The 24,385-nt window shown below is 40.4% G+C and overlaps 1 protein-coding gene across 2 annotated transcripts in view; it reads right to left on the bottom strand.

Annotated features, from left to right (window-relative positions):
• The window catches only part of LOC134323052 (pterin-4-alpha-carbinolamine dehydratase 2-like), a 40,988-nt gene that overhangs the window by 2,948 nt on the left and 13,655 nt on the right, over nucleotides 1-24,385 (bottom strand). Inside the window, exon 4 of one of the 2 annotated variants that reach the window (XM_063004466.1) lies at nucleotides 9,348-9,426. The exons of the other annotated variant lie outside the window; for it this stretch is intronic. Within the exon in view, the coding sequence (XP_062860536.1) occupies nucleotides 9,348-9,426 (79 nt within the window). The remainder of the gene's footprint in view (nucleotides 1-9,347; nucleotides 9,427-24,385) is intronic. 2 annotated transcript variants of the gene reach the window in all.

Here is a 24,385-nt window from a genome sequence, read left to right as displayed (position 1 = left end):
AAATTACAGACCTCTCTCATCTTTCTAAATAGGAGAACCTGCACAATCAGTGGCTGACTAAATACTTTTTGGCCCCACTGTAGAATCCTGGTGCTTTGAGTTGTAACTTGTGAGTTGTAACAGTTGTTGCCATTTGGCAGGATTGTCTAGGCCAGGAGTGCCCATACTTTCGTGTCTTGAGATCTACTATTTCAGACGACAGGTCATCGCGATCTACTTTTTAAAAAGGTTGGCCTCATCATTTTTCAAAAAAGCTTTGAAGCTTTTTTAAATGCGCTTCAGTTGCCTATATTGATATTCAGCTTTACAGGGCAAGCGACTGAAAAATCACACTAACCTTATTCTTATGATTTGCACTGAATGGTGTCAGGCAGGTTTATGTATGCTGGACAATAGCTGCTGATACCAATTCTCAAGCAGCCTTCCAAGTGTTCATCAGTAAGAGTGGACCGATATTTAGACTTAATTATTTTCATGGGGAAAAGGCTGTGCCACACAAGTAGGTTGATCCAAAAAAAATTTTATGTTTGGATACTTTTCCTCAGCCAGCAAGTTCCAAAACTGTCCAGCAGAGGCCCTTGACTTCATATACTGTAAATGTCAGATTGTAGGATTAAAATTTCTCTGTCAGCTTCTTCCATGTACGAATGAAACAGCCGTATTTGCAGTGTTCTTGCCCGAATCGAACAGTTTTTGGTTTCTTTGTGCTTGGTTGCGCACTCATCCTCACAAACAGTGTAGGTTACAAAAGGAAAAATGCTAAAATGGTGCATACTGGCTACCGACAAATGAAAACTTTGTAAATTCGCAGTGCTTAAGGCGGGCTGAGTCGTAGCTATGGCAACAAACCGCAAATTAAAGAAACAGTGCCCACATTTCATGTCAATCACGTTGACCTGTTTAAATGAGGCACGATCTACCAGCGTGCACTGTGCGATCGACTGGTAGATTGCGATCGACATATTGGGCACCCCTGGTCTAAAGGCTAGGCAAGGGTTTTAATTTCTAGTTAATTGACTACTGCCTGTTTTAGAGAAAAGGTTTTGGGGGGGGGGGGGGGGGGGGGAATTAGGATCATTTACAATCAGCTGGCTAACTCTCTAAGTTGACATGTTATACTGCTGAAGGGACCCATGCTAGTTTCTATAACATGCTTACTAATTGTAAATGTTATTTTTCACGCTTTTAATTAAACAAGCTGACAACCAGTGATGGCATAGTTACCTTGAAAAAGTAATCTGATTACTGATTACTGATTACTCCTTTAAAAAGTAACTTAGTTACTTTATGGATTACTTGATTTTAAAAGTAACTAAGTTAGATTACAAGTTACTTTATTAGTTATATAATGCGGAATATTTCAAAGATATTCCTTTGCAATACTTTATCATTTGGCTGCCAACTTGTGTGTACTGATGAGACTCAATTGAATCCCAGAACATGCCAGTGTGAATGCATGGAAAACAAATTTTAATTTTCTTTCAAGAATATGATACAGACTGACCAACACTATTACGCTAAATCAGCATTGAAAATTGACTTTACTTTTAATAGCCTTCTACAATGCTGGAGCTTCTTAAAACGGAAGATTTTCTTTTAAGTAGAAGTGTTATTTACCTGCTATTAAATTGTTTTCCAACAAAATCCGCCCAATTTGGCGGATAATCGCCCAATCTGGCAACACTGGAATGCGCAGAGAAGCTGGCGCTTTTACTCGTAGCGCGCCACGAATACTACTAAATAGTACTACTTCTGTAATTGTGTTGGTGGTTGACATTTATGTTGAGTGTGTTACTGCACTGTTTTGGTGAAGAACTACTCATCTGAGGTGCGCTGCTGCTGCGTGCAGAAATGCTTCCGCAAAAAAATTGCCGGCAAAGCGGTAGTGGGGGGGCCAGAGGGGTGGCCGAAGATTACTTTATGGTGGCCATGGCAACCACTGGCCACCCCCTGGCTCCGCCCCTGCCAAGAAGAAAGCAAAAATATCTTTTCACTAAGGAAAATGACAAAAATAGTAACGCACAGTAACTTGGATAAGTAACTTTAATCTGATTACTGGATTGGAAATAGTAACGCGTTAGATTACTCGTTACTGAAAAATGTGGTCAGATTAGAGTAACGCGTTACTAAGTAACGCGTTACAGACCATCAGTGCTGACAACTAAGTCTAAAATCTGATGTGATACCTTTCTCCCTTGCATGAATCTTTTCCTGTTCTAAAAGACTTGACTCCTGCCACATTCAACAAATTTTATGTGGGCATTATAAATTATCATAGCAACGTTACACTCATTGCACCTGCACCAAAAGCAATTAATATGTAATTTTAAATATCAATTTCAAAAACACTTTTGTTTATGCCTGAGGAGGCAATTCATTTTAAGGTACCCAGTGATGCACATAGCAATCACAGACAACACATCATGCAAACAGAACGAATAAAAAAATCATCATAAAAATACAATGAATAATTAAATAGATCCAAATATTTGGAAAATGTATAGAAGGGTCCTGATTTTGTAATCATGACACAAAGTATAATACAGCTTGTGTATCAGTGCATTGATATTTTCCTTATGATAAATATACAAAGTCTGAGAGCACTAGTGCTTGTGTTTTTTACATTTAATACTGTTTTTCATTACAAATGTCAAACCGTAAAGCCTTGTAACAACTACTTAAAACTCAGATCAAAAGGCATGCTAACTGGCATGAACTTTTTCCACTATTTATGGGGGCATTTAAAGACTTACTGACGATTTAAAGTTTAGTATTTAGTAACATCACGAGATTCTTTTAGAACACTGAAAAATATCATGCTGGGATAACATGGATCAGATTTTCATGGAGTTCATGTCATCTCAATGCTTGCTGTCAAAATAAAAGTGAACCCCAATTTATCAGCTCCACTTACCAATATTGGAGCACTTTGTAGTTACTGACTGTGGTCCATCTGTTTTTTCATGCTGTACTTCAATGGTCAGGACTCTCCCAGGACCACTACAGAGTAGGTATTATTTGGGTGGCGGGTCATTCTCAGCACTGCAGTGACACTGACATTGTGGTGGTGTGTTAGTGTGTGTTGTGCTAGTATGAGTGGATCAGACATAGCAACGCTGCTGGAGTTTTTAAACACCTCACTGCCACTGCTGGACTGAGAATAGTCCACCAACCAAAAATATATCCAGCCAACAGCGCCCTGTGGGCAGCGTCCTGTGACCACTTATGAAGGTCTAGAAGATGATCAACTCAAACAGCAGCAATAGATGAGCGATCGCCTCTGACTTTACATCTACAAGGTGGACCAACCAGGTAGAAGTGTGTAATAGAGTGGACAGTGAGTGGACATGGTATTTAAAAACTCCAGCAGTGCTGCTGTGTCTGATCCACTCATACCAGCACAACACACACTAACACACCACCACCATGTCAGTGTCACTGCAGTGCTGAGAATGATCCACCACCCAAATAATACCTGCTCTGTGGTGGTCCTGTGGGGGTCCTGACCATTGAAGAACAGGGTGAAAGCAGGTTAAAAAAGTATGTAGAGAAATAGATGGACTACAGTCAGTAATTGTAGAACTTCAAAGTGCTTCAATATGGGAAGTAGAGCTGATAAAATGGACAGTGAGTGTAGAAACCAGGAGGTGGTTTTAAGGATTCAGCATTTCACAATAAATTAGTACAGGTCTGGAGATCAGGGCTGGTCATGAAAGGGTCTTGATCTGGTGGTCCCTTGTCCTCACACTTTGATTTTCCTGGATCTGTAGAGCTTTGTTCTGCTGGAAACATCAAAATAAGACACAATATGAGCTTTCTCGTGTCCTCTGTGTTCCAATTCTGATTGTATTCTGCTCTTTCTCCTCATTGGCGAGGGACTTTTTTTCTAGCTTTCCACAACATAAGCACTGCCACTAGACGCCTGTTTTAAACCATCCTTCCTGTGTACTTTACCCCAGCTGCTATTTGCCATTCTTTTTGTAGGTCACTTGTTGAGTGACATTTAAATAAGATGGTGATCATACCATCTGATCTGTGGCTTTCCGTTGTCTTTGGCATTCTAGAGATGGAAGTAACCTGATTCTTACTGCTTACCTGATACAATCCCAGCAGTGGTTTATATACTTCATGTTGTTCAGTAAGATACTGTATGTTTTAAGTTATCATTTAATCAGTTTCTCATTACATAGAAAAAAGTTTGCCTGTGTTTGAATTCAACAGTGGAATTGAATGGCTGCCATTCATGTAGAGATGCTGATTTAAGAAATCAATTGGAATAGTCTCTGATTTTTCCAGAGCTGTAAACATTTAACACAGCATATTAAAAAAAATCCAGAAAGTCTTACAACATCTTTTATAGACTAATAATCGTCTAAAAGTAAAGCTTGCTTTCTAAACTGTTCTTCATCCTGGTGCTGTGCTTTTTATGAGGTGAAATTTAATGATCCTCTTGGACTTTTTATAACCTAGGGGTTCAGAGTTGTTTATCTGAAGCTGTTAAATGTTGAGTCTTTTGGGTCTGCAACAAGAAATACTGCAAAACACCACTCAGCTGGACAGCTAAGTTTATGCTGAGGTCTGATGTTTCTTGAATGCAGAAGCTCTGAGGATCTTGAGTACATACTGTGCCTGTACGTTAAAGGGCAATTCACACCGAAACAGTTTTTAATAGTTTGTCTCAAGCCACTCTGCTGGAACAACTACCCCTCCACTTTAATCAACCTTTCAACCCAGACCACCCCCTGTCCATCAAATTCCATTCCATTCATCTTGTTTACTTTCTCATTTAAATTTTGCAAACTGCAGCTGAAAATAAATTATTTACATACACTTATAAGTGACATAAGTGTCATGGCATTCTTGGGATTTCAATTACTTCAGCAAATGTTATTTTTCTTTCCTTGAAAAGTCCAAAAAGCACTTTTTATTAATGTCAGTTCTTTCATATGCTATTGTGGTTTGTTAAAAATGGTGGGTAGAAATATGCATACTTATAAAATTGGTAGTGTAGCAAGTATAAAATATGATTTAACAAAGCCTCCTGATTTCTTTCTAGTAATAACAATTACTACAGTGACTGATTTCTCTGTAGCTACACAGCCATAACATTAAAACCACCTCCTGGTTTCTACACTCACTGTCCATTTTATCAGCTCCACTTACCATATAGAAGCACTTTGTAGTTCTACAATTACTGACTGTAGTCCATCTATTTCTCTACATACCTTTTTAGCCTGCTTTCACCCTGTTCTTCAATGATCAAGACCACACAGGACCACCACAGAGCAGGTATTATTTAGGTGGTGGATCATTCTCAGCACAGCAGTGAAAATGACATGGTGGTGGTGTGTTAGTGTGTGTTGTGCCGGTATGAGTGAATTAGACACAGAAGCGCTGCTGGAGTTTTTAAATACCGTGTCCACTCACTGTCCACTCTATTAGACACTCCTACCTAGCTGGTCCACCTTGTAGATGTAAAGTCAGAGACGATCGCTCATCTATTGCTGCTGTTTGAGTTGGTCATCTTCTAGACCTTCATCAGTGGTCACAGGACGCTGCCCATGGGGCACTGTTTGCTGGATATTTTTGGTTGGTGGATTATTCTCAGTCCAGCAGTGACAAGTGAGGTGTTTAAAAACTCATACCAGCACAACACACACTAACAGACCACCACAATGTCAGTGTCACTGCAGTGCTGAGAATGATCCACCACCCAAATAATACCTACTCTGTGGTGGTCCTGTGGGGGTCCTGACCATTAAACATACAAAGTGCTTCTATATGGTAAGTGGAGCTGATAAAATAGACAGTGAGTGTAGAAACAAGGAGGTGGTCATAATGTTAATGGTAATGTTACATAAAGTACATGTTTTGTTTTGTAGTTGACACTTAAGATGATCAAGATAATCCTTTTTTTTAATTATGACTATAATGATGAAGATGACGATGATGATTATTATTTTCTAAGATGCCAAAAGATAGTTGCAATTACAAATGCTAGAGTAGTCACATGCTTATTACTTTTGTTTTTTTTCTTTTGGAAAACAAAAAAGAATTAAGAGCAACACTGTGATTACCTAAAGCACTGAGCTTTGACTTGTTCCTGCGTCATAGTCTTGACATTATGTCTTGACATTAACTTACTACCTCTCATATACTGTTGCTGAAGTAAAGCAGTGAGTAAGTGTGTGTGTGTGTGTGTGTGTGTGTGTGTGTGTGTGTGTGTGTGTGTGTGTATTATTATCATTATCATTATTGGCATTATTATTTTGGCAATACATTTTTAAATCTTTAGTTTACAACCACTTAGCCACAGCTGCTTGTTTATTCTCATCTGCATACACTTTAGTTTTGACTCAAATAAAAATGCATGTTGACCTTGTGTACAGAAATTTGTGTAGACTTTTAATGCCTGAAGGGAATGTCTTGTAAAACTATGTCTTTAAGAACTGCTTATAAATATTGTATGACTAGTAGCTTTTCCTGTCTTAAAGGTCAGGAGCTAGTTAGCTCATTTATAACATGCTTTGAAGTTCTCATAAAGTTCTCATAAAAGCTGTATTTAAGAGTAATGGCTCAATTTTATTGCAGGAGATCAAAATGTGCTTTGCTCCAGTGGAGGGAGAATACAACTAAACCTTGTATTACCAAATTGAGGGTATATTGGAACTGGAGGCAGTGAGGCTGCCTCAAGGGTTCTGTAATAATACTGCACCCTCATCTCCTCTACAGACAAAATGAACTAGGAAAGAACTAAGTTGCAAAAGTTACCTGGTATTGACAGTTTGCACCAATTTTTGTACCAACAGATAAAGGTTTTGAACTTTGCTAATTCTAATGGTAATTGTAATTATCAAATTTAAGTTTACTATGTAGGGATACTGATAATGTGACTTAAAGTGAGTTAAATTAAGCAAAACAAATCTATACTCTCAAACTCTGCATTTTAAAGCAAAACTATAATTATAGCCAACAAATATTTAAATACTTTTGACTATTTTGATGTACATTTACTGTTGTCTGACTTTATTCATAAAGATCTATTTCTAATTATAGACAAAAGAAAATTCTTAATATGACCAAAAGTTTGTGGACATCCCTTCTATTGTTGTGTGTGTGTGTGTGTGTGTGTGTGTGTGTGTGTGTGTGTGTGTGTGTGTGTGTGTGTGTGTGTGTGTGTGTTTTAGCCACACTAACTGCTAACAGATAAAATATAGAAAATCAATCACTCACTCACTTTCTTAACCGCTTATCTAATGAGGGTCGCGGGTGGGGGGTTGCTGGAGCCTATCCCAGCTTTTCAATGGGCGCAAGGCACACAGTAACACCCTGGATGGGCCGTAAGTCCGTCGCAGGGCAGACACACATACACACACACACACACACACACATCCATTCACCTATAGGGCAATTCAGTGTCTCCAATTAACCTGACTGCATGTATTTGGACTGTGGGAGGAAACTGGAGCTCCCAGAGGAAACCCACGCAGACAAGGGGAGAACATGCAAACTCCGCACAGAAAGGACTTGGACCGCCCCTATAAAAAAATCAATTATAAAAAATGTAATTGCACCAAGCAAAGTCCTTAAAAATATGGTTTGTTGAGTTTGGTGTGAAGGAATTCCAATAGCCTGTACAGAGGCCTGCCCTCAATCTTGTTTAACACATTTGATCGGTCGAATGATTGATTAATCTTTCGATTGACATGCACACATAATAGCTATGAATTATGTATTATATTATATGTTCTATATTTTTAAGTTTTCAGACAGTAAAACTATTTTGAAAAGCAGAAGTTAAAAAAATGCTTTACTTATCATTTTAATATAAAACGATTAAGCTAAATTTGCCTTTGATCTGCTTTACACAAATGCCATTGGGTCTAAACTGCTTATTGTCCCTGTGAATGGAAGAAAAACATACCTGAGTGGCTCTACCATGGACCAGTTCTGAACATGCATGCTGAGAAATTAGGGGCAACAAAGGCCACATAATCACTCATTGTACACTTATCCTCTACCATAAATCAAATTACCAGCCATGACAAAAGCTTCATTTAAGAGAACAAAGCACAAGGAAAAAACTTAGATTAGGTAGTTGGTACAAGTGGCAAAGTCATTAACTCTATTTATTAAAAGTCTACAAGGTTACTTGCAATAATTTACTGTGGATTTAGAATTATTATAACAGGGCAGGTCACGCCTTGGTACTTACGTGCAAGATAAAGAATTAAACCTGCAAGAATGAAAATGAACTCAAGTGCAGGATGTAAGCAAATAAACAAGTTGGCCAAAATAATAGAAACAAGACAGTTTTCCATCCACCAACTTTTTGCGAATTTTGAACGTCTCGCCCACTACTACTTGTACAAGGCAATAGCAATCCTCTTTTCAGTTGGCACGGGTGGCCGGTGACTGTAAACTTTTGGCTCTACAGATGACCCGATCATGATGCATAGCTCATCAAAGGCTGATTTTGACATTCTGAAATTCTAGATCCAAAGCTCATCTGAAAAATGGTTCTGCACAATGTGCTCCCAAAATTGTTTAGTGTGTTTACGTTCCCAGATGCGAGGTAAACGTCGCCGTGGCACGGAGATTTAAGCCCACATTAGACGGGCCATTGCTCGTTCTGCCCGACGTCTCTCACGTCATGTAAAGGTTTTTTCGCATAACTGTAGTTGATGGAAACGCAACATTTTCCGCTTTTTATTCTGCCGATATTTAATAAATGCGCATTACACTTGCGAAACGTTTGGATGGAAACCCGGTTACAAAGTAACAAAGGTAAGACACAAAACATCCACAGCCCGTCATACAGAAAGTGAATGGGAATTGGTTGTCACAATATAACAGGCTACTCCAGCCATCTGCAGCAACCCAATTCTCTGAAAAAGATGGGGAACCCTCAAAACAAGCCTGGGACGGCGGTACATGAGCATAAGCCCAACCTCACCAATGAACATGTAATTACAGGTGGGGTCTGCTCCAGAAAAGGGCCATAACAACATCAGAAAATCAGTGTGTTCTTTATTAATTTGTGTTTTATATAGTTACCCATTATTCTGAAACTGAGATTTTTATAACTACTAACTCAGTTTTAGATGTTTATTCATACTAACAACATAAGAAAACATATGATTGCTAACCCTGTCCCTCCATCTAGCAGCCTTCAAAGGGGTTCGTGAGCATATTACTTCAAGAAGTTTAAAAGATCAAAAGGTCTAAATATTTTAAGATAACCCTGACAATGATAAAGATCCATATTGCAGAGCTTCACCATGTGTCAGTGACAAGCAGACTTTCCCTTCGGAAACTAGATGGCAGCGTGTCATCTCATAACCTACCTGTCGACTTGTTTGATCTTTCCAAATTCTTCCTGAGGATTTGTGAATGCAGTCTGGTGCTTCTATAATTGGTACCAACCTTAGGAGGAAAGAAACTTGATCAATGACTGCACTGAGAATGTCCATGAACAACAGCAGTTAAATGCCAGCATGCAGGAAAGTGCTGATGAGTGATTGGCATTAGCACATTTCTCATCTAAATATTCATTTAAAAATAATCAACTGAATGTATCAGTCTCCACTATATAAACATAATGTCTGAGCTTTTTTGCTGGAAAGGACCTCTGAATGGAAAGGAAGTTGGCCAAAAAAGAATGCAATCTGTGGTAAATCTCAGCAACATGGCACAGGGGAAAACAAGCAGAACACTAGCGCTTGAGCCTGTGGCATGTGTGAAATGGGAAAATAGAGCTGAGTTAAATGTGCAATGATCTTCGCTAAGATGAGGCCAAACCACTCGAGCACAGACATTTCATACACTATAGCTCAGAAATGGCTTAATCAATCCTCCAGGAGAGAAAAATAGACGGATATTAAAGAGAAATTGGCAGAGCAGCAGGTGGGAGCCAAAGTCCTGAATCCTGCTGTCTGTTCAACATAAAAGCAGCTGCTACTTAGGAGCAGTGAGATATGCTGTAGCAGTAGTTCTGAACCTTTGTTCCTCATAGACCTCCACATAAAAAACATTCTGAGATACCCTTGACATGGGTTATGATATTATTCTTATGCTTTCAGTGAGGAGAACAAAATGTGTTGTCTTCTTGCTCATGTTAAATTAGATTAATCCATGATGAAGGTAAATATCTTGGTATTTTCTGATTTTGGTTGATGTAGTAGGTTTACTTCTGGTGAGCTGGTGGTGGGAGCTTCCTCACATGGGTCTTCTTCAGTGGGATTCGCATCAACAACTGAATCAGAATCATTCGTAGTTGCTATCGGTGACCTTATTATAGTTAGGCAAATCCAATATTTGTCTGTTCTTAAAGACCCACCGCAGGATATAGGTACAGTGGACCCTTGACTTACAAATTTAATACAATTTAATTAAATTCAATACACAGTAGCACTGTACATAAAACACACATCACATTTCAGTACAGTATGTGTGCTGTACCATACACCATAATAAATTTCCTTCTTTTTTTATAAAATGTATCTACCACAAACAACAACTCTCATATTTCTCTATTATTTCTTTTTTTATTTCAATAGCGTTGTATTTTGTAGATGTAATTGCACGAAAGAAAGAATACTTTACTGAGCCGACTTCCTTCTTCTCTCTCACTCACTGCCCCCTCTGTCTGATACGCAGTGACAGCTACTAGCAGGAGTAATTATACAACAACAAATGTAATAGATTTGTTCATTTTCTCACCACTGCGCTTTCTCTGCACCTTATTTGGGGCCATTTTAATATTGAATTTTACAAAATATAAAGACAACACCGAAAAAACACTGTCTGCTGTCCGAATGTTTGCTCACGGTAATAGAGAGAGAGAGACGCTCGGAGTCAACTTGTTCGTGACGTCAAGTGTTTCGCAAATTTCTGTTCGTAATCTGAAATTTGTTCGTACGTTAAGTTAAAAAATATCGTTCGTAACCCAAAATGTTCGTATGGTAAACCGTTCGAAACTCAACTAAACTACTACTGTAGTTTAAAATAGATTCATATATTATCACAAGAGTTTTTCTATTCTATCACATAAAATGCAATGGGACCCACCTCTGGGCTCAGTGAGGCCCCCTTGTGGGCCGCAGCCCCCAGATTGAGAACCACTGTGTTATAGGACTGTAACTCATAAATATTTTTAAACCATTTTATCCTGAGTTTACACTGGGTCCAACCCAAAATCACTGTATGTCGAGCAGAAACAGGGGAACCCAATTACTCATCTACACCTATTATATAAAGAAGCTTAGAGTAGCCAATCCACTTTCTGCACTTTCTTGAAATGTAATTACTAGAGGAAACTTATCAGACATAAAAAAAAAATTTTCCTCACAGACAAAAGTGAGGTTTAAATCCAGGGAGGAACCATGTTACTTTAAGGCAGGGGTTTTCAACCTGCGCCCCCTTCCGTGTACCGACCTCGAACTTGCAACCTTGAATACATATACAGTGTATCACAAAAGTGAGTACACCCCTCACATTTCTGCAAAAATTTCATTATATCTTTTCATGGGACAACACTATAGACATGAAACTTAGATATAACTTAGAGTAGTCAGTGTACAGCTTGTATAGCCGTGTAGATTTACTGTCTTCTGAAAATAACTCAACACACAGCCATTAATGTCTAAATAGCTGGCAACATAAGTGAGTACACCCCACAGTGAACATGTCCAAATTGTGCCCAAATGTGTCATTGTCCCTCCCTGGTGTCATGTGTCAAGGTCCCAGGTGTAAATGGGGAGCATGGCTGTTAAATTTGGTGTTTTGGGTACAATTCTCTCATACTGGCCACTGGATATTCAACATGGCACCTCATGGCAAAGAACTCTCTGAGGATGTGAGAAATAGAATTGTTGCTCTCCACAAAGATGGCCTGAGCTATAAGAAGATTGCTAACACCCTGAAACTGAGCTACAGCATGGTGGCCAAGGTCATACAGCGGTTTTCCAGGACAGGTTCCACTCGGAACAGGCTTCGCCAGGGTCGACCAAAGAAGTTGAGTCCACGTGTTCGGCGTCATATCCAGAGGTTGGCTTTAAAAAATAGACACATGAGTGCTGCCAGCATTGCTGCAGAGGTTGAAGACGTGGGAGGTCAGCCTGTCAGTGCTCAGACCATACGCCGCACACTGCATCAACTCGGTCTGCATGGTCGTCATCCCAGAAGGAAGCTGACGCACAAGAAAGCCCGCAAACAGTTTGCTGAAGACAAGCAGTCCAAGAACATGGATTACTGGAATGCCCTGTGGTCTGATGAGACCAAGATAAACTTGTTTGGCTCAGATGGTGTCCAGCATGTGTGGCGGCGCCCTGGTGAGAAGTACCAAGACAACTTTATCTTGCCTACAGTCAAGCATGGTGGTGGTAGCATCATGGTCTTGGGCTGCATGAGTGTTGCTGGCACTGGGGAGCTGCAGTTCATTGAGGGAAACATGAATTCCAACATGTACTGTGACATTCTGAAACAGAGCATGATCCCCTCCCTTCGAAAACTGGGCCTCATGGCAGTTTTCCAACAGGATAACGACCCCAAACACAACCTCCAAGATGACAACTGCCTTGCTGAGGAAGCTGAAGGTAAAGGTGATGGACTAAACCCAATTGAGCACCTGTGGCGCATCCTCAAGTGGAAGGTGGAGGAGTTCAAGGTGTCTAACATCCACCAGCTCTGTGATGTCATCATGGAGAAGTGGAAGAGGATTCCAGTAGCAACCTGTGCAGCTCTGGTGAATTCCATGCCCAGGAGGGTTAAGGCAGTGCTGGATAATAATGGTGGTCACACAAAATATTGACACTTTGGGCACAATTTGGACATGTTCACTGTGGGGTGTACTCACTTATGTTGCCAGCCATTTAGACATTAATGACTGTGTGTTGAGTTATTTTCAGAAGACAGTAAATCTACACTGCTATACAAGTTGTACACTGACTACTCTAAGTTATATCCAAGTTTCATGTCTATAGTGTTGTCCCATGAAAAGATATAATGAAATATTTGCAGAAATGTGAGGGGTGTACTCACTTTTGTGATACACTGTATATAAATAAAATTACCGTTGTGCATCATACATATGATGCAATTTTGCTGATTGAACTATTTACTTTGCTAGTTCAGGATACTCTTCTTTGACTGACAGAAAACTAAAGGGAAGATAACTTTTAGCTCCACGGACAGAACGAGTCTGACTTGGCTACCGCTCTGTGGTAATAGCCAGTTTAATTAAGCCTCCCACCTGTAAGGAAAGCGAGTGACGCGAAATGTTCTGTGTTGTAGTAGTGGGTGTTTATTAAAAATGCAGCATTCATTAATAACAGTATAAATAGAGAGATGACTGAAATGAGAAACTTACGCTTCACTTCATACAAATCGACTCCTGAATCACTTATAGCGATACTGTGAACAGAGCATCTCCCACTAGACACCTGTATATAAGATACACACATGTCCTATAACAGCAGTCATTGTTTTTGTCACTGATTTATCTTCACTGTAAGTTTTTTTCAGACTGAGCTGGATTACATTAAACGTGCGTGTGTGCGTGGTAAGCAAGACTGATCAAATATGCTTCCTTTGGGTGAACAATTAATTGCTTTAGTTTTAGAAGTTAAAAAATCTCGTAATGTCCCACAGGTTGAAAACCCCTGCTTTAAGGAACCCACTCTACTAGCTACACCACCATGCCACCTTAGAGAACTTCATCCTGGTTCCACCTGAAACACTGGCCATGAGGCTATAATTTCTCCTCAACAGGGCTTCAGTCCATTGCCAAGCAACATATACATTCAAACAGTCGCTTGCTCACACCTAGGTGCTGTTAGGAGTAGCCACTTCATCTCTTGAATGTTTTTGGGTGTTGGAAGGTAGGCAGAGTAGCAAGAAGAAAACCAGCATAGACATGGGCCAAACATACTAAACTTTTCACACACAGTTACCAGAAGTAAGGATACAAACCCGGACCCATGTTGCTATGCAGAACCTACACTACTAGCTACAACACAACCACTTCTGTATTTTGTCACCAATTAATTTCTCTATTTAATATTTTCACAAACAGCTTCATCCTGGTCAGGGGTTAGTGAACAAACATTTCATACACAAAGAACAAAAGGGAGGAATATAACCTTGGCAGGGCACCAGTCCACAATAAACACTGATGATTATGGTGCATTATGTTAATTCAAATAAAAAGGGCAAAAAGTCTTTTAAAATGTACCCAAATAAAATAATTTTATATAAAAATGTATTCATACCTCTTAATTAATAAACTAGCTCTGGTTTTATGTAAACATTTCTTTGTTAACCTTCCTGATTAGCTAATAACACTAGTGTTGTTCCTAACCTGAAACCACCCAGAAAGTTTGTGTGCAAGACAGGAATACACAATACACAGCCTGCCAATGTACTGCTGAGAATTACTTATTCACCCAGTCCTGTTCTTCCTCACGACCTTATACCTATGTGCAATTTAGAGCAGCCATTCATCTTTTATATGTTTAGGGAGGTGGGAGGAAACTTGAGTATCCCATCAAAATTCACATGAACAGGGAGTGGACACACAAAAGACCTCACAGACAGTGACCGGAGGTGAGGTCCACATTTCTCGTCCACATTTCTCAGGAGCTTAGACAAAAGCTTTTCAAAAAACTCTAATTACATTAGAAAATGTTTATACCCATGTGATAACAAAACTAGCTTTGATCGTGGTTTTAATTAGCTTAACATCCCACCTATTGTGGTAATTGTCAAAGCAGAATCAAATTCCTCTCTCTCACTTAAAACAAGAAAGAAATTATCATAGATTAGCTAAAATTAGAAGAAGGATACAATATCAGTTTAAATGCACTGAGCACACCTCAGAGCTGCTTAGTCCAGAATTAAGAAGAAAAAAAAATAGAAAACTTTAGCCACTCTGCCATATTTATTTATTTATTAGGATTTTACTATCATCTTTTACACACTTTGGTTACATTCATGACAGGACAGGTAATCACTGGTTACACAAGATTAATCAGTTCTTTATTTTCATAAGTCTTTAATGTCAAACACAGTCATGGACAATTTCGTATCTCCAATTTACCTCACTTTCACGTCTTTGGACTGTGGGAGGAAACCAGAGTTCCTGCAGAAAACCCACGCAGACATGGGGAGAACATGCAAACTCCACACAGAAACAATGGAGAATTGAACCCAGGGCCTTCTTGCTGTGAGGCAACAGTGCTACCCACCAAGCCACCGTGCCACCCAGCCACTCTGTCTTAGACATGCTGCCTAAACCTAGTCAAAAAATCAGAAGGGCTTCACTGAACTAAACTGGTATTCTGACTGTGCTGGATAATTCTGGATAAAAGATATTTGATGTGTTACACCAAAAGTCCCCTCATAAAAAGTATAACAATGTGGCAGGGAATCTTGTGGTCTCACAAGAATGAAAATGAATATTTAAGCTTGACTTTTAAGTTGCACTTGTTGTGTAAATCTAACATCAGCAGGGTAAAATATGCTGGTGGTAGCATTAAGGGCAGTGGTAGCTCAGTGGTAAAGCTACTAGACTAGTAATTAGAAGGTCATTGGTTCAAGCCACACCAAGGCCAGGTGCAGCTCTTGAGCAAGGCCCCTACCCCTCAATTGCTTGGATTGTATTTGGTCATAATTGTATTTCACTTTGGATAGAAGTATCTGCTAAATAGCATGAATGTAAATTAGTTGTATGACTTGAATCTGTTAAGGTAAGTTGAGAAAATGAACAGTGCACACTACAGGGAGATTGTGGGGGAAATATGCTTCCATATGCCTAAACAAGGTGGATGCTTACCTAAAAACTGTACAGCTTTGTTTGTTGGCCTGGACTGAGAAAATGGGTGACCGATTCTACTGAATTAATAATAATATTCTGGATAAATTAATACAAATCCCAGGTTGTGACAATCATTTATGTAAAAAGGGTTTGGGGGATTAATACTTTTTAATACTTTTGAAGCTTTGTGGCCCTGTATAATACATGTTCTTTTTATCCCCACAAAGGGCAAACACAAAGTTAATTCAACCATTAAAATATCCTGTGCAGATTCCCAAGAAACAAATATTAATAAAGGGATAAAGCTGAACATAATTTTCCATTTCCCCTTGCAATCTCATTGCATCATACCTGCCTGCAAGGAAGGGTACACAAAATCCATTACTAAGAGGACACAAGAGAGTCTTGTGCTAAGAGCCGGTGGGAGCCAGAAAGCAATAAAAACACTGCTCTCAAACTCTCAAAACTACACTATCTTCTCAACAACTCTATGTTTCATAAAAAGTAAAGTGTGTAGGACTGCAAAAGGATATGTGTATATATGGGACTTATAATCAATATTAAATAGCAGAATTGTATAATTAATTTATTTTGAGCTAAAAATGCATGTATAAAGAGCAAAACATATTTATTATAGTAAGTGAAGACTAATGTTTACAATTGGGCACCAAAGGGGGATACCTTCTAATCCTATAAAGCAGGCTCTGAAAGTGACACGGGTGTCCTGGCTGCTGATGTCACCATTTTGAGTCATCATATTGCAAGTGGATATCACTGTCGCCTCACAGCAAGAAGGTCCTGGGTCTGATTCCAGTATCTGTATGGAGTTTGCATGTTCTCCCTGTGTCCGTGTGAATTTCTTCCCACAATTAAAAGACATGCAGTGAGGTTAATTGGAAATACTAAAAGTCCCCCTAGTTATAAGTGTGTATGTATGTGAATGTGTGAGTGTGTGTTTGCTCTGTGATGGACTGACGACCTGTCCAGGGTGTCTCCTGCCTTCGCCCAGTGAATTTGACCCACAGTGACCCTGAATAGGATAAAGCAGTGGTAAAACAGACAATACATAAATAAATGAATGAATACTACAAGTGCAATTGATGGAGCATATGAGCTTATATATGCTTACATATGCTGGGCTGTAATGTGCTTTCTCAAATATTTGTAAGACACCATGAAACAATACTTCTGATCAACCTTCCCCAAACTGCACAAAGAATCACGATTACTGCTTGTGTTGGCCGGGATTCAGTAGGGAGATGAGGCTGTGTTTGCATAAAGGAATCGGGTTAATGGCAGGTCTTAAGGTATCCCCTAGTTAAGTCCCAGACATGGCATAGGACTGTACACACAAAAACATATTGCTGTTTGTTTGTTTGTTTATTAGGATTTTAATGTCATGTTTTACACTTTGGTTACATTCATGACAGAAACGGTAGTTATTCATTACACAAGATTAATCAGTTCACAAGTTTATATCAAACACAGTCATGGACAATTTAGTATCTCCGATTCACCTCACTTGCATGTCTTTGGACTGTGGGAGGAAACCGGAGCACCCAGAGGAAACCCACGCAGACACGGGGAGAACATGCAAACTCCACACAGAAAGGACCCGGACCGCCCCACCTGGGGATTGAACCCAGGACCTTCTTGCTGTGAGGCGACAGTGCTACCCACTTAGCCACCGTGCCGCCCAACATATTGCTGAGTTGCATGTTGTTAACACATAAGATAGTAGTAAGAATCAGAGAAGCTAGCTTTGTTTTAAATCCAGAGGACATTTATACTAGACAGACACATCAAACAACAAAGCAAACCTCACTGAGATGGTTACTGGTGGCGAGGATTAAACCCTGTAGCTGTGCATTACTAACCCAACATTATGTGCCACCATGTACCACACTTACTCTAAAACCCGTACAAAAATACTGTGACCATAGCTTTGGCGAGACTAATTATAAGACTGGAAATGGAAACTTAATGGGTTCACAGAAATAAGGACAGGGCAAGTTAGCAGGAAGAAATTATAAAAAGAAGAAGGAAGACAAAAAGGACGAGATGAAAATGTTTTTCACCCTGAGCTGACCCCTTTCATGGTATTTTAATTAGCTCTCTCTCTAACCTTCTTCTCTAGCCTCCTCTTCACCCCATCCCACGATGAAGTATTTACCCAGCCTGATGAGAAATGCCTGCGTGACTCTGCCAGCTCTCTTAGCTACCTGAGACAAAAGTAATGCCCCCATGCATGACAGGAATGCATGGTTATCAGACCTCAACTGAAGTTTCTAAGTAAATGAATGTTTGTGTAAATGCGCTTGGTCAAAAATATAAATGCAGCAATTTGAATTATTAAACTGGTGGTGCAGAAGGTCCTTTAGTGCAGAGTGGAAATTTGTCCAAATGGTAAAATTTAATTCAAGAATCTACTGAAACACTAGTGAAAATGTCTACAGCGAAGTTAGCTTTACATTGTCATGAACTTAAAGGGTACTGTCTAAAAGTAACCTAACAAAAGTTTGTTGCTGATCACATTAAGAAAAACAGGAACAGGAGCTTCTGTATTGCACAAAAAGTCCAATACAATATAAATCTTGCTTAACTGTGGACAGTTTTACCTGTGCACACCTTCAAATTTATGGCAGAATTAGGGGTTTTGTGTTTTTTGGATTTCTTCTAACGTAAGAGAACATTGTTCAATATAATTTATAATTGGTCCAGTCAAAGTAGCTCTAAATTTACACCGAGCCGTAACATTAAAACCACCTCCTTGTTTCTACACTCACTGTCCATTTTATCAGCTCCACTTACCATATAGAAACACTTTGTAGTCCTACATTTACTGACTGTAGTCGGTTATTTGGGTGGTGGGTCATTCTCAGAACTGCAGTGACACTGACATGGTGGTGGTGTGTTAGTGTGTGTTGTGCTGGTATGAGTAAATAAGACAGCAATGTTGATGGACTTTTTAAACACCTCACTGTCACTGCTGGATTGCGCATAGTCCACCAACCAAAAACATTCAGCCAACAGTGCCCTGTGGGCAGCGTCCTGTGACCACTGATGAAGGTCTAGAAGATGACCAATTCAAACAGCAGCAACAGATGAGCGATCGTCTCTGACGTTACATCTACAAGGTGGACCAGCTAGGTAGGAGTGTCTAATAGAGTGGACAGTGAGTGGAGAACAGGGTGAAAGTAGGCTAAAAAAGATATGTAGAGAAATAGATGGACTGCAGTCAGTAATTGTAGAACTTCAAAGTGATTCTATATGGTAATTGAGCTGATTAAATGGACAGTGAGTGTAGAAACAAGGGGGTGGTTTTAATGTTATGGCTGATCAGTGTATATGGGTACACATAAGTCCACAAGGTCACAATTTTAGATGGCATTATTGAACTACATATACCATTAATTAATACTCTGACTTGCTGTATGTATATTTTTCACCTAGCAGATTTCATCCTATTTCAAGAAAACCAAAAGAAAGAGGGTTCTTTTGAAAGAACTCAAAATTTGTGGAAGTTCTTTGTGGACAAAGAAGTTAATTAAAATTATCATAAAATATGCTTCCCTTCCGTATGCGTTTCAGTTTTTTTCTTTAGTGAATACTTTTACTGTATGTTTTCAGTTTGTTAAATACTATCTCAGTGATTTTGGCTACTCTTTCCACGTCAAGGTTTATTTGAAATACAGACCTGGGCTTCAGTTTGCACAAAGTCTGGTTGCATGCTTATTACAAAACAGGGAAAAAACTATTTACTTACTATTATTCAGTTTGTGTTTGGACAGATCATGTTGCTTGGGAATAAAAACTTTGAAATTGGGCCTATTTTTAAAACAGGGTTTCAGTATGATAACAAACCTTTGCAAAAAAGCATATTGTAGCGTCACCGCTAGGGGGCCGCCACGGGCTTTACCCAGAAGCCCTTGCGGCCATGCTGTCCGTACTTACCGTGGCCGTGTAGCCCAGTGTTGGGGCTGGGGTGGCTACGGTGAGGGCTGGATAGGCAGCCTTTATGTTTGTCTGTTGTATGAATGTCTGTGTGTATGAATGAGTGTCTGCATGAGTGTCTGCCCTAATCCACTGAGTGAACTGCCAAGGGCAGCTCACTCGCAGCCCCGACGCTCGCCTTCCCACTCACCGGTGCCACATTGGTGTCAGAAGTGGGATTGTGGCATTGGGGTGGCTCTGGTGGTACAGTGGGCAAATATGTCAGGTCTGTTTGAGTGCGCTAGCCCAGGTGGCTGTAGGAGCAGAGTGCCCGGTCCAGCAGTGGGTGGAAGAGCGGCTCGGCAGTGTAATGGGGTGCGGTTTGGCCGAGAAGCCACCCAGTGAACGCTGGTGAGTTGGTCACCGGGTCAGTTGACCATTAGGGAGGGGGCAATGTAGCATCACCGCTAGGGGGCTGCCACGGGCTTTACCCAGAAGCCCTTGCGGCCATGCTGTCCGTACTTACCGTGGCCGTGTAGCCCAGTGTTGGGGCTGGGGTGGCTACGGTGAGGGCTGGATAGGCAGCCTTTATGTTTGTCTGTTGTATGAATGTCTGTGTGTATGAATGAGTGTCTGTCCTAATCCACTGAGTGAACTGCCAAGGGCAGCTCACTCGCATCCCCGACGCTCGCCTTCCTACTCGCCGGCGCCACAATATTAAAAAGACTTGTAAATAATAAATAGACATTTTCACACACAAATATGTCTAAAAAAATGAAGTAGATAGGTCTTGTAAATGAAGAACATTTTTCCTGAAAATTCCACACACAGTTTTACATTTAGCACCATGATTCGAAGCTCAGTGTTTCAGCGTGGAAGGATCTTGTCTGTATCGTGATAAACAGCTCCATCTGCAGATACTAAACAAGCACTGCAAGTCTTGAAATTACAGTTTATCTTCAAAATGTAACATTATTAAATGCCTGCGTTTAAGCAGACTCAATGGTAAACCCTAGATTAAAAAAAAGGCTTTAGGTGTAGTTCATGAAAAAGTCAGCTTTGATGAACTACAGGTAATGCTTGGTTGGAGTTCATTCAAAGGAAAGTTTTAGAAACACAGTGGCATCTCTGGCACAGACGTATAGTGGGGCACAATAAACTCTGTATGGACACTGTCCATGAAACTCCACACAAAACTACTTGCTCAATAAATCCAAATACAAACGCACCTCATCAATGAAGTCACTAATGCACACATTAGTGTAAAGCAGGAGTAAACTGAGGGGAGCCCGGAATATGAGTGACATCAAATTCATTAATAAAATAATTTTCAATTAATAGCTAAATAAATCGATTTGATCAATTTCATTATACTGACTTGCTATTAGAAGTGGCCCACAGAACTGTGAAGTCTATGGCTAGCTGCATAGCAACACCTGTGCCATATATTGTGTTTACTAAATGTCTTGACGTAGGCATATGTAATTTGCTCTCAGCATGGGGCCAACATGACTGTGCCACATATGATTTTTGAAAGCGCACAAGTGTTTTTAGCTGTTCACTTGGTTAAATGAATGCTGATAGGCCAGTGGCATGCTTACCAACCTAAGACGTGTAGGCCTTTACTTAACAGGTACAGGCAGGTGTTTGAAATGTATTGAAAAGCATATATATACAGTGTATCACAAAAGTGAGTACACCCCTCACATTTCTGCAGATATTTAAGTATATCTTTTCATGGGACAACACTGACAAAATGACACTTTGACACAATGAAAAGTAGTCTGTGTGCAGCTTATATAACAGTGTAAATTTATTCTTCCCTCAAAATAACTCAATATACAGCAATTAATGTCTAAACCACCGGCAACAAAAGTGAGTACACCCCTTAGTGAAAGTTCCTGAAGTGTCAATATTTTGTGTGGCCACCATTATTTCCCAGAACTGCCTTAACTCTCCTGGGCATGGAGTTTACCAGAGCTTCACAGGTTGCCACTGGAATGCTTTTCCACTCCTCCATGACGACATCACGGAGCTGGTGGATATTCGAGACTTTGCGCTCCTCCACCTTCCGCTTGAGGATGCCCCAAAGATGTTCTATTGGGTTTAGGTCTGAAGACATGCTTGGCCAGTCCATCACCTTTACCCTCAGCCTCTTCAATAAAGCAGTGGTCGTCTTAGAGGTGTGTTTGGGGTCATTATCATGCTGGAACACTGCCCTGCGACCCAGTTTCTGGAGGGAGGGGATCATGCTCTGCTTCAGTATTTCACAGTACATATTGGAGTTCATGTGTCCCTCAATGAAATGTAACTCCCCAACACCTGCTGCACTCATGCAGCCCCAGACCATGGCATTCCCACCACCATGCTTGACTGTAGGCATGACACACTTATCTTTGTACTCCTCACCTGATTGCTGCCACACATGCTTGAGACCATCTGAACCAAACAAATTAATCTTGGTCTCATCAGACCATAGAACATGGTTCCAGTAATCCATGTCCTTTGTTGACATGTCTTCAGCAAACTGTTTGGCTTTCTTGTGTAGAGACTTCAGAAGAGGCTTCCTTTTGGGGTGACAGCCATGCAGACCAATTTGATGTAGTGTGCGGCGTATGGTCTGAGCACTGACAGGCTGACCCCCCACCTTTTCAATCTCTGCAGCAATGCTGACAGCACTCCTGCGCCTATCTTTCAAAGACAGCAGTTGGATGTGACGCTGAGCACGTGCACTCAGCTTCTTTGGACGACCAACGCGAGGTCTGTTCTGAGTGGACCCTGCTCTTTTAAAACGCTGGATGATCTTGGCCACTGTGCTGCAGCTCAGTTTCAGGGTGTTGGCAATCTTCTTGTAGCCTTGGCCATCTTCATGTAGCGCAACAATTCATCTTTTAAGATCCTCAGAGAGTTCTTTGCCATGAGGTGCCATGTTGGAACTTTCAGTGATTAGTATGAGAGAGTGTGAGAGCTGTACTACTAAACTGAACACACCTGCTCCCTATGCACACCTGAGACCTAGTTACACTAACAAATCACATGGCATTTTGGAGGGAAAATGACAAGCTGTGCTCAATTTGGACATTTAGGGGTGTAGTCTCTTAGGGGTGTACTCACTTTTGTTGGCGGTGGTTTAGACATTAATGGCTGTATATTGAGTTATTTTGAGGGAAGAATAAATTTACACTGTTATATAAGCTGCACACAGACTACTTTTCATTGTGTCAAAGTGTCATTTTGTCAGTGTTGTCCCATGAAAAGATATACTTAAATATCTGCAGAAATGTGAGGGGTGTACTCACTTTTGTGATACACTGTATATATATATACACTGCCTGGCCAAAAAAAAGGTCACCACCTGGATTTAACTAAACAAATAGGTAAGAGCCTCCCATTGGATAATTACTGCATGGGTGATTATGTTTCAGCTGGCAACAAGTTATTTAACCCTAACTGATGCAGTGAGCAGCTTCTCATTTGTTAAACAACTATGTCAAAAGACACATCCTGTGGTCGTGGAAAAGATGTTAATCTGTTTCAGATGGGTCAAATTACTGGCATGCATCAAGCAGAGAAAACATCTAAGGAGATTGCTGAAACTACTAAAATCGGGTTAAGAACTGTCCAACGCATTAGTAAAAAGTGGAAGGACAGTGGGGAAACATCATCTTCGAGGAAGGAATGTGATCGGAAAAAAATCTCTTAAACCTCGATCACTTAAACCTTTGTTGAAATCAAATCGTAGAAAAGCTACCAGTAGAACTCAGAGATGTTTAATAGTGACAGTAAGAGCATTTCCACACGCACAATGCGAAGGGAACTCAAGGGATTGGGACTAAACAGCTGTGTAGCCTTAAGAAAACCACTTGTCAGTGAGGCTAACTGGCATAAACGGCTTCAATTTGCTAGGGAGCATAACGATTGGACTCTGGAGCAGTGGAAGAAGGTCATGTGGTCTGATGAGTCCAGATTTACACTGTTCCAGAGTGATGGGCGCATCAGGATAAGAATAGAGGTGGCTGTAGTGATGCACCCATCATGCCTAGTGCCTACTGTACAAGCCTGTGGGGGCAGTGCTATGATCTGGGGTTGCTGCAGTTGGTCAGGTCTAGGTTCAGCAACGTTATGTGCCCAAAGAATGAGGTCAGCTGACTACCTGAATATACTGAACGACCAGGTTATTCCATCAATGGATTTTTTCTTCCCTGATGGCACGGGCATATTCCAAGATGGCAATGCCAGGATTCATCGGGCTCACATTGTGAAAGAGTGGTTCAGGGAGCATGAGACATCATTTTCACACATGGATTGGCCACCACAGAGTCCAGACCTGAACCCCATTGAGAATCTTTGGAATGTGCTGGAGAAGACTTTGCGCAGTGGTCCAAAACTCCCATCATCAATACAAGATCTTGGGGAAAAATTCATGCAACTCTGGACAGAAATAAATGTTGTGACATTGCAGAAGCTTGTGGAAATGATGCCACAGCGAATGTGTGCCGTAATCAAAGCTAAAGGCGGTCCAACCAAATATTAGAGTGTGACCTTTTTTTCTGGCCAGGCAGTGTATATGTTTGTGTGTGTGTGTGTGTGTGTGTGTGTTACTTGTTACATTGAATTACTAATCATTCCACAGCGACA

This window comes from Trichomycterus rosablanca, chromosome 11, assembly GCF_030014385.1.
Source record: "Trichomycterus rosablanca isolate fTriRos1 chromosome 11, fTriRos1.hap1, whole genome shotgun sequence".
NCBI lineage: Eukaryota > Metazoa > Chordata > Actinopteri > Siluriformes > Trichomycteridae > Trichomycterus > Trichomycterus rosablanca.
The sequence above is the reverse complement of the archived record's forward strand: the minus strand, read 5'-3'. Positions and strand labels throughout refer to the sequence as shown.